This window comes from Aythya ferina, assembly GCF_964211825.1.
Source record: "Aythya ferina genome assembly, chromosome: 5".
NCBI classification, from domain to species: Eukaryota; Metazoa; Chordata; class Aves; order Anseriformes; family Anatidae; genus Aythya; species Aythya ferina.
Window position 1 is genome coordinate 3,274,092 of NC_140301.1, and position 11,508 is coordinate 3,285,599.

Sequence of the window (11,508 nt, forward strand, 5' to 3'; positions counted from 1 at the left end):
GAATCCTATAGTATAGCTTTTGTCCCTAAGAGACAGATGGAAGGCATGATTTCTTTTCTGTTTCCAGTAACTAGAATTATCCAGGAGCTCTAAGCATGGAACAGGAGACTGCAAAGACTTCCTGAGCCTCAAGCATTCAGACCTCAGCAGGTCTGTTGTTGTCAAGTGAAAAATAAATGGCAAAGAGGATTACTTACATTGTTCCCTGTACATGGATGAATGTGTCATATCTGTGTACGTCTGTAATACCATAGAAATGTAACAATTTCCACAAAATATTTGGGAAAGGCTCCTCATATTCAATACAGGACTTTCAACTGTGGTTGAAAGCAAAGAGAGAGAGAAAGACTGTATCCCAGAATAGAAAATAGCACACACATTTGATATACATATAGATGAAATGATTCCATAATTCACTTATGATATCATATTAAACACCAGTCAGAAGTACATGAATATTGAAGTACTTTCTACACTAATCTGACTGATATTATAAATATTTTATTCATTTTCTTATCTTCTGTTCCAGATTCCAATAACTGTGAAAAGGAACATTTAGAAATGGATATGAAAAGCAATCAGGATGTCAGGTAACAGTCTTTTTTTTTATAGAAAAGCACTGGCCATGAAATTTTATGCGTATATTTAGAAAATTTCTCATACTTAATGCTAATGGAAGACTTGTTTTAAAAAGAATGCAAGATTCCTTATAGATAATAATTCTGAAAGTTATGAAGTATTTTCTTAAAACTTGAAAACAATTTAAAACAAGTGGTGAGTTCATGCATTCCTGTTCTCTTGTGATTTTTCAGAACGTTTAAATATTTGCACTTATCTCATTTGAACAACTATGAGCTGTTTAGCCCCAATTAAACCTAACAAATATACATATATAATGGTAACAGGATTAACATTATCTTGAATTTCATAAAATTTTGGTTTTTGCTATTGCTGTGCTAAGATTTTAAAGCAAAGGTGAATGATATGCTCAAAATGACATTCTTATTTGAAGCCAGCCACACTGAAAAGCATCAAACCAGTCTTGAATTGAGATGATTAAAACCAATACATTTGAGGATAGTCAGGGAAAGATTTTAGGACAGAAGTTAATAATGCATTTGCTCACATTGTTAAATGAAAATTCTTGTATTCCAATTTCTTAAAGAATCGGCATGTGAAAAACTTTTCAGATTTTAGCCAAAAGAGTCACAAAGGAAAAAGAGAACAAACAATAGTACATGGAAAATGTTGAAACTGAGTAGGGAGGAGAATTTTGTGGAATATGACTTAATTTAACCATGTTTCGTTTTAATAGATCTGGCCCTAGAGAGCTGAAGATTCCTTATGTGAGACTGGAACGTCTGAAGATACATGCATCAGAATCTGGGGAGCTCCCAGTTTTTAAGCTCCAGCCACAGGAGAGTGAGCAGGAGGGCAGTTTCCTCCTGATAATTGAATGTGGGACCCAGTCTTCAAGTATGGCTATAAGAGTGAGTGGAATTTGTTTGAAGTTTTACCTGCTTTTTCATTATTATTTCTCTGGCTTATATTCATAGTTACTGAAAGTTATTATACACTAAACAGGTCTGTTTATAAGTACTCTTATAATTCATTTCACCCTCATACACTTCTGTGATGGGCCGAAGTAAGAGGATACAGCTTTTGTTTTCTGCATAGTTCCCTTTTACTTCCATTTCTGAGAAGTCTGTTTCATCAGATAGCTGTAGTGTTTTTGTATTCTAACAGTCTGGATTGTCTGTCTAGTCACAAACATAGGAAAATAACTTAAATCTAACATAAATGCATATTCAGGCATGGCATCTTTGGATGATAGGAACCAATTCCAGAAATTACAGTGTTACAGTTTTTTAAAAAGCTTAATATTCTATCACTTCATCAAAGTCTTAAATGTGAATTTCCTTTCACAGAATGAAATTAGAATTTCTGTTGGGAACAACAAAAAAAAATGTTCTCTCTCTCTCTCTCTTTTTTTTTTTTTTTTCTTTTTCTTGAGCTATTTCCTGTAAAACTTGCATGTGGCAGAGGTACTTCATACAGTTACCATATATACGCTTGTTTCTGTGACATGAAATCTATGCTACTCTGTCTGTGTTATGATACTGTGGTATGTGGAGGAAGCGACTTGACCAAGATGACCTGGCCAACCAGTGTCTGATTCTGAGCTGAGCATAAGCCTGCTAAAACTCAGTGCCCTCTCCAGTAGGGTTCATTGTAGAGAAACTAATTTTTCTGCAGGTAAGTACTGCTGTTATATGCTTAGATATGAAAATGATGACTGTGTGATCCCAGATTTTTCTTCCTTTAAGATAAATAAAGATGGTCCACCTGAAGGACTGAAATGCAAAGAGGAGAGCACGGAAGACAGAAAATTTGTTATAACCCAGGCTGAAGGACAGATACAATCTCCTCCTGTAGATACTCTACCTTCTGATCAGAAGTTCAGTAATGGTACCTCCCTCACGATGAAAAAATCTCCAGTCACTCAGGAAGTCAATACAATTGAGAATGAAGATTTCTGCGCTGTGTGTCTTAATGGAGGAGAACTGTTGTGTTGTGATCACTGCCCCAAGGTCTTCCATCTCTCCTGCCATGTTCCAGCCCTCCTCAGCTTTCCAGTGTATGTATGACATTTCACTAATGTGCTCCATTTCTGCTTACTGCCTTGGGGTAGAATATTTCCTCAGAGATGTATATGTCAGCCGAACACAAAGGCAAGGACTGCATCTCTACTTACCTTTTTTGTTATTTTCTTACAAAGGAAAGAATTGTCATATTTTCATCTAGTTTCAAGTATGTATTAACAACAACCATTTCCACGCCTTTCCTGCAGTTAGCTGGCCAGTACAACAAAGGAAGTGGCAGACCTAAGCTTTAAGATCTTACAACTTTCTGGAGAAAAAGTAAAATTCTAACTCTCATGTAATATTGGTGGTATAGCTGTCAACTCTTTCCTGCAAGAACAGTGACTTGCAAAAGTACAGGGGCAATCAGTGAGCTCGACAGTTAAAAATAAATAAATGTATATATATAAATGTTCAGTTTTCCAGCCAGTTCTGGTGGAAATTTAGGACTACTGGGGCTTTTGTTGGCAGTGTTTGGGACATGGGTTTCCTAAGACATATAGTCTCATGTAGCAACTTGTCACAGACAAATTTTATGTGACAAAGATGCCCAGCTAGGTATGTGTCCACATAGCAAACTTAAGAAGTGTGAAAAATGTGCATGATTGGTGTTGTATAATTCTGAATTCAGTTATAAGTTTTTCACTTATAAGTGGGACCAAAGACTTCATTTCTGCCAAGGCCAAATAACTGTCTCAGCTGAGCAAAATACCTTGTGGGATATTAGCTTGGAAGTTCTGGCTTGTTCTTTCTGTTAAGAAAGCAGAAAGTTCCATAGCTTGGCTTTTCCTTCTTTTCTCTAAGAGCTAAGTCATTATTAACCTTTTGTTTTAAAGCACTGTGAAAAAATAGTTTTCCTTGCAAAATAAGCTTCCTAAGCAATTAAATACTAATGAATTAAATTAGTTCCTCTAACTAAACCTCTGTATTGATAGTTCTTCAATATACCATTGTCTTTGAGGTCCTGATGTTGCACAAGTTCCATCGCTGTTCTCGTGAAATTCTTCAAAGGGGTTCTGAAAACAAATAGGAAGGGCAGTTATGTTCATGCAGAACTATGTCTATTTGGTTTGGGATCCTATGTACTAGCACACATTATGACTTTTGTGATAATGTTAATTTATTTTATAATTGATATATCATCTAATGGAGCTGTTTTTTTTTTTTTTTTTTTTTCTTGTGACCCTACTGTTGGCTGTATTTCCTTACCTTTATTTATATAAATATTTATATATTTAAACAGAACTTGAGTCAGTATAGCTGCACGCTTTACTGCTATGTAATTTCAAACACTTATTATTTTGTGTTTCTCTTTCTCTGTAACTGAAATAGTGTAATACGTAGAATCTGGAATTACTACGCTTCTAACTATATTCAAATATCTTGAAGGACATCTAATAGAATGGGCTTAAGATTACCTACAGTTGTAATACAAGTTAAGAATGAGAATTGTTTTCAAATAGTAATTTCTGAAGTTTGTTATTTGACAAGGTAGCTCACCAAATTTGACTCAATTTTTGTTTGTTTGTTTTGCAGGGGCGAATGGGTGTGTACGCTTTGCCGTAATCCAGTGAAACCAGAGGTAGAATATGACTGTGAAAACACACGCTACAGCCACAGTTACAATGCACAGTGTGGCCTTGATGATTATGATCAGAAGGTGGGAATAACTATATACCCTTACTCTGCAGGAAAGGAAATATGATCTCAACATGAGACTTTGCCTCTTCATTGGAAAGTTGATTGTTTTGACTTGATTCCTTCTAGAATATTTCAGAGGATAGTAAATACACTAAAAGTGGTGTTAATATTCAGTTATATCATTCTATTCTTTCTAGAAAGTTGCTGTTTAATTTAAAATGTATGTCATGCTATAGAAAAATGAAACTCGCAGATCTGGAATTCTCTTCTGCTTTGAACAGAGAAGTTGCACTCAGCAGCAGAGCGACCTTCCCTGTGTCAACTTTGCTTGGCACTCTGCCACTTAATCTCTCTTCTTCAAGACATGTGCCCTCTCAGCCATCTGTTTAGGCCAGTGGTAATGATATTTGCTGATGTGGATGCTTTCTGACTCTCAGTTGGATTGCCATCATCTTACTGTCTTCATATGGACCATTGATCCCCTTCAGGATTACATGTAGGCCCTGTTAACCCAGCCTAGATGGAAGTTTATCCTTTTACATCTCCATTACCAGTTTCCTCCACCAAATCTCTTATGAAAAATACCTTTTCTTAAGTTTGATTAGTAATAGGAAGCCAGAAACTCCAACTAGATGTTCTGAGTATGTTAGTGACAGCTGGCCAGGGAGGGTGAGTTCACACAGCTGCATGCAGATGCTGAGCTTGCCCTACACAAATGAAATCTAGGATAAGACATAAAGGAAACAGCAATTATTCCCAGAGCACTGCAGCTCATTGGCAAGGCTGAAGAGCTGCAGCACTGCACAAATTCATCCATGCTATTTCCAGACCTGAGCGACTGTGTCCTTAAAAAGCTAGATGTAACTTCTGGACATTTATGTGATCCCTCATCACATTGGGTACAACTGGCCAGAAAAAGCTGTTGATTTGTGAAGTTCTTTTTAGAAAATTGAAGTTGTTAGAGACTTCTTTTCTTAAGGGGGAAAATGTGGCTTATAACTATTTTGTAGTGCATTTCTTGTAATCAGTTTGGGGAGGGGGGACACAAAGGAAGATTTTGGAAGGAACAAAGGAAGACTAGTATAAGTATTTTGCAACTTAATGATGATTAAACAGCTTACATCCATTTGTATGAATCATAGATCACAGAATGGTTTGGATTGGAAGGGAATTTAAAGATCATTCAGTTCCAACCCCATGCCATGGGCAGGGACACCTCCCACCAGACCAGGTTGCATGAAGCCCCATCCAGCCTGGCCTCAAACACCTCCAGGAATGGGGCATCCACAGCTTCTCTGAGCAACTTGTTCCAGTGCCTCACCACCCTCTGAGTGAATAATTTCACATGCACACAAAATACATTGCAAAGTGTTTCTTTTCTTCCGTTTCTTTTACTATCCTCACTTTCAAAACTGTAAAAAATCAAACCAAAAACAAACAAAAAAGAGTCAAAATGTTCCCCAGATTAGAATGAAGCATGCTATTTTGCATCAGAAATGTACAGGTTACATAAATACTCCCTGTGTCAGTATGATTGATTAGCTAAGGGCAAGAGTGAAACTCACTTGTTTTGAATTATTATTATTTATTTTTTTTTTCCCAAAATTGGCTTCTCCAGAAGTGTGAAAAGCTGGTGCTTTCCCTATTCTGCAGTAGTCTGAGCCTCCCATTCCATGAACCCGTCAGCCCTCTGGTAAGTACTGAACACATCTCCATTAGAGGGAAGCCAAAGAATACTCTGGTAGACCTCATGAGTTTCTCCTTTGTCTTCTTGAAATATATTAACTGCATTTTTTTTTTTTCTAACTAACATTGCTTCCTAGGTGGGGGTGGCTGTTTCCCACTTGCAAGTACTTTGAAGTGTCAGATTTGAGGCGGGTAAATGCTGGCAAATGTTCTCAGGCCAGGTTTGAGTGTCAGTTTAAGACAATGGTATGAATACTAAGGGTATGTAAGGTGTTCAAGTGATAAAGGAAGTTGCATTAGTATGACATTGTTGTACTATTGCCAGAGGAGTGGTCTGCTTCTGAAATAACCCTGGACTTGTAGAGCTTAGGGATATGGTTTAGTGGAGGGCTGTTAGCGTTAGGTTGGAGGTTGGACTCGATGACCTTGAGGTCTCTTCCAACCTAGGAAATTCTGTGATTCTGTAAAATTCTGTGACTCCCTGCTCCTGGCCTGTTGCACAAAGGCAGTTGTGACTGTGTTCACGGGAAGGTGTGGAGCCTGACTGCTGTTTCAGCCATGTACTCAGCTGTTAACTGGCTACTTTATGGAAGTTGTAGATTCATGTGATTTTAACAGGGGAACACAATGTGAGACGAGTTGAAGGAGAAAAATGAGAGAATAACAGGAGTGTTTATGTGAAGAAGCAGTCCAAATAACTATAACTATAACTATATATATAAAACAACACATTCTAATAAAGCTTGTAATGAACTTACAGAACACATTATCTAACAAGTAAATTTTGTTCCAGAAACATTTATGGTGTGGGAAATCCTGGTAGCTGGTGCCATTGAAAAAAACTTTTGTTGAACTTTAGAAAGAGTGCATAGTAGCATATTTTTTTAGTCACTCTTGGCAGACTACTACCCACAGTATCAGCTGCCAGTATCTCAGCACATTATTGTAAAAACTGCTAGGGGAAAATAGTAGCTAATTATCAGTGTTACATATATTATTGATTATGGTTTAATGATGACATTTATATCTGGGGATTAACTTTAGGAAGTGAAAATAGCAAAGTAGTCCCTGAAGTGTGCTGTTTTCAAGACCAATCTTGCAAGCAAGTATATACTTAATCAAAGCTAAAGGCATACAGGAAGACGATGTGCAAGTGTAGCTAGCAGATCAGAGCCCTCTTCCTTGCTGCAAGGAATCCTCTGCAGTGACTTCTGTCCAAACTACAAGCAGAAGTCTGGACAGGAAATGTTTTAAAAAGGTTACATACCTGTATTTTATTCTTATTGCAGGCTCGACATTATTATCAGATCATAAAAAGGCCAATGGATTTGTCAATCATACGAAAAAAGCTGCAAAAAAAGGACAAGTTCCACTATTCTGCACCTGAGGAACTTGTGACTGATGTGCGTCTCATGTTTTGGAACTGTGCAAAGTTCAATTATGTACGTTTCTAATATATGTGGGTGAGGGGATACAACTTCTTGGAGGGTTACGCTTTCAGGCTGTCACAGTGGCATAATTCTATTGGTCTCATTAACATCAGATATTAGACTGGGATAAGCAGGAGGATTAATCAATTTTACTCTTGGAGTTACATAGATTTAATTTATTCATTTAATGGCAAAATTGAGATACATGCAGATCTGAGAACGGGAGGTATATACAGATCTCAAATCAAAGAGGACATCTCAGCTGACAACTTTCTGGAATGATGCTGAGTTTACTGTGAGAAGCCATGCTTACCTAGCAAAATAGCTAGGAAAATTCGGGTGCATCCTAAGCGATGGCAATGGCTATTCTTTCTAGTCCACTGCACATTTCTTTTTCTTAGAGGTGCAGAATCATTTCCCTTAATAGAAGCATCTGGTTTTTACTTACATTGTAAATGCAGAGGAGCTAATGGCCTGTAGAAAAAATGCAGAAAACTAATGGAGATGTAGCAGACAGAACCAAAGCGAGCCATTAGGGTAGGGTAGGCATTTGTTTCTGATTGTTGATGATTTCCTTGTGCAGGTAGAATAACTGAATGGTTATTTATTCTCTTACAGCCAGATTCAGAGGTTGCTGAGGCTGGACGATGCTTAGATGTATTCTTTGAGAGCAAACTGAAGGAGATCTATCCAGATAGGCACTTTCCTTCAATGCAACAGGATGACTCTGATTCTGAAGAGGTGGAGAGCCAGAATAGCAAAATGCCCCCCCAAGATTTTCAGTGGCCATCGTATGGACAGGAGTGCATTCAGCCTAAAAGAAGACGGCGCCACGCTGTAAGATTGCAAAAACAAAAGCATTTGGTTGCTAAGTGGCCACCCTGCTAATTCTGTTTACAGCTACTGATGGGAAGTTTTGACAGTGCTGTGTGGGAAAGCTGTCAAGCTTCTATCACAGAGATGTGATCAATTCTACAGTTTTATGTCAAGATCGTCTCAGTGGAATAAATTGTCAGTTGTGTATAAACGTGTGAGAGTGAACAAGTGAAGTCTCTCAGGCCACACAGTTATATTCCTAGCAGAAAACTGTCAATTTTTAATTATTATTTTTTTTAAGACTAAGCTCTCTAGCTATTCATTATTTGTTTCCTTTGTACACAGGAAAGTGAAAAAAATAAAAGAATGATGTTTCAGCCAGCTAACAGCCTTCCTCAGGTATGACCTCCTGAAGATACCAGATTAACTATGAGGAATCCAGCAGAATAACTGACAGAGTTAAGGTGTGTGGGAGGAAAGCTAAGCACTAGGGCTGTTAATTGAAACTCTCCTATCTGCTGACCATATGCCTTATTTCTACATCTTGTGGATAGATAACAGATCAAATGTGTTTCAATCTGTCAATATTCCATCTGTTACATCATGTATGTGTTTTGCAGTGTTTACACTGAAGTACTAATGTTTTGGCGATAGGTAATCATGATTAATAATAAAAGTAACATGCTAATAATATTTAACTTTGCAGTATGTTTTTATAGTCTGTTCAACATAGCATCTCTATTTTATAGAACACAGGTAACCATGTAAAAATCTTATAATGACAGTGAATTTTGGCCGTGCTTTGTGATAAATACAATGTGTGGTCATAAGACATAATCCTGTTGTCTTATTTGATGATTTTTCTAGGAGCTTGACTCCTCAAGGCCCACGGGATACAGTCTAATGTGATTATCTGATTAGCTGTTTCTTCTGAAGCAGAGCATTTTCATTAAATCACTAAAGAGCTAGTACTAAAAGTGCTAATATTAAGGCTCATTGTGAGTTGTTTCTGAGTGCATACTGGACCCTGGGTTTGCAAGGAATGATTCTTCTGGTATCTAATTCATGCTCTGTAAAGCAGTGTGGCATTTCTTGGGTCCCAAAGGCAACATTTTTATACAACCCAAGCGAGTTGGTTTTCTTTAAAGCAGATATTGGACTATGAATAGTCCAATAGTTAACTATGAAGCACCTAGGTAATTAAGAAGCAATTTACATGGTTATAGAAGTGCCTATAAAATAATATTATATATTCCAGATTTTCTCTTATTTCTGCTTATTTCTTGTAGTTGTGATTACTAGCAGTGCTAAAAGATAATGATAATGTGTGCATGTAGAAGTTGATACAGGATGAAAGGATGTCTAAGCTTTTGTTTTCCTAAGTTCCATGATGTATTGGCAAAACAACACCAATGGCTGAAAGAGCAACTTTGGAGTTCACTTAAGCAAAGGCTAGCATGTAATTTTAAAGCCTGAAGGGTGGGATAGGTAACAAGACATGACACCTGATCAAAGTGATGGTTTGCAAGCTGCTTTCTACCTCTTCCAGAAGAAGGTGAGCCAGATCTTCACACGGCTGATGCTTTCTTGCCATGTATGTGAGGGGCATCTTCCTTGTTTGAGCTCTGCCCAGCGGCGTAAAGCTGGGCTGTTTTCTGGTTTTGAGAGAGAAGAGTTGTTGAAGATCTCATACCCAATTAAAGTTAATTTTAATTGGCTTCCTGTAAATAAAGATGATATTTTCAGCATAGTTTATATGGGCTATTTGGTCTGGTAACCATGTATGTTATTTTAGATTACACTTTAAAGTAAAAGTTTATATATGAAACAATAAGATGTGAATGTCATATTCTACTATCTCTGTGACTTAGTTTGCCATTAACTTGGTAGTGAGCTGACATTTTCTTTTGTTTGAAAAAATAAATTTCTGTATATTATAAGATGACTGGAAAACTGTGAGACCAAGGGGGACACTTTATATTTTCTGTATGTTAATTTCTGTGTTTGCTTTCTGTCAAACTCATATTCTCAAAACAGTAGGTATCTTGGCATAAGGAAATGAGTGCAGGTTTGTAACTGAAGTAATCATGCTTATCTCTGCTACAGGTGTCAACTTCTTTCAGCTGGCAATTAATTCCCTCACCAAAGTCCTATCTTTTAGTATTAATAGTACAAAAATGATATGCTGCATAGCCTTCAGCTAGGGGCAAAGGTAGAAATAGAAAAGACTAATTGCTTGTTCCTCTTTTGCTGGAAAAGTAGAGACAGGAACCTACTTCTGTTTCATAAATGCTGTAAATTTGTTAACTGTACCATTATTTTTGGAGAACACCTGTTTTAATCAAATGTATCGAGGATATATCATATCTTTATTAAAAATAGAAGCATAACAGTTTATGACCATATATAAGATATTCTTCGGGTAAGTTCTGGCAGGACACTATGGCCTGAGCACTCTTAAGGGTAACTTGTTTTTTTGTGATTACTTCTCTAAGACATAGCAACAGTTTTAAAAATATTCATAGTCTTTATGTCATGCTGGTAAGCAAAATAAAAACTGAATTCATTTTTTTGACTTCACCTACTTTCAAACCCAAGTCTGTGGGTAAGCAACTTCAGAAAGCACTGCATGTTGTAAGAATAATGTTATCCATTTCTGAGCTTGCCTTGAAATTGCTGGCTTGCTATGTTCCTGCTGCTAGGCACCACACCAGAAGGACATATAAATTCTTAGACTCTGTTGAAGTCAAATTACACACTGGTACTGGCACTAAGGGGTATGAAAGGAAGGATCTCCCTTCTAAAATCAGACAGCCTGTGCAGCCCAAACAAAGTGATAGGTTATGTAGTTACTTTTTCTTCTGTCATACAGCCTGTTTCACAAGTCAGAATGTGTAGGAAGGAGAGCAAGGAGGAATCCCTGAAGTATTCCACTGGAAGCACAGCTGAAGCAAATGTCAAGAAAACTGTGAAAACCCCCAGCAAATGCACTAGGCTCCTGGAAATGCAACCAAGGTCATAATTTTTCCTTTTATCTTTAGTAATGGGTTACATATAGAATGGGAAAATCCTCTTCATGCTTAAGCAGTTGGAATAGAGAATAACTGCACTTCAGTAAGAGGTCTGTTGAAGAAGAATTTACAAGCTATGCACTTGACTTTCATTCCCCTACAGACAATTTCAAAGATATACTTCTAGTACCATTAGAGCAGAATGAATGACACTAGAGTTAATATAAACAGGTATTTAACAATTTAGTTTATCAAATGATTGCATGCTTATATATGTAACGT

At 37.1% G+C, this 11,508-nt stretch overlaps 1 protein-coding gene across 11 annotated transcripts in view; it reads left to right on the forward strand.

The window, feature by feature from the left end:
• TRIM66 (tripartite motif containing 66) overlaps positions 1 to 8,908 on the forward strand; it is a 46,565-nt gene extending 37,657 nt beyond the window's left edge. For 9 of the 11 annotated variants that reach the window (XM_084521629.1, XM_084521624.1, XM_084521628.1 and 6 more), the window contains 8 exons: positions 530 to 590; positions 1,316 to 1,490; positions 2,328 to 2,638; positions 4,179 to 4,302; positions 5,902 to 5,976; positions 7,259 to 7,411; positions 8,018 to 8,236; positions 8,561 to 8,908. In XM_084521629.1, the coding sequence (XP_084377755.1) occupies positions 530 to 590; positions 1,316 to 1,490; positions 2,328 to 2,638; positions 4,179 to 4,302; positions 5,902 to 5,976; positions 7,259 to 7,411; positions 8,018 to 8,236; positions 8,561 to 8,620 (1,178 nt within the window). In that variant the 3' untranslated portion in view covers positions 8,621 to 8,908. Of the gene's footprint in view, positions 1 to 529; positions 591 to 1,315; positions 1,491 to 2,327; positions 2,639 to 4,178; positions 4,303 to 5,901; positions 5,977 to 7,258; positions 7,412 to 8,017 lie in introns of all 11 variants that reach the window. The other 2 variants (XM_084521630.1, XM_084521627.1) reach the window with 2 other exon arrangements.
• Positions 8,909 to 11,508: the final 2,600 nt, after the last annotated feature.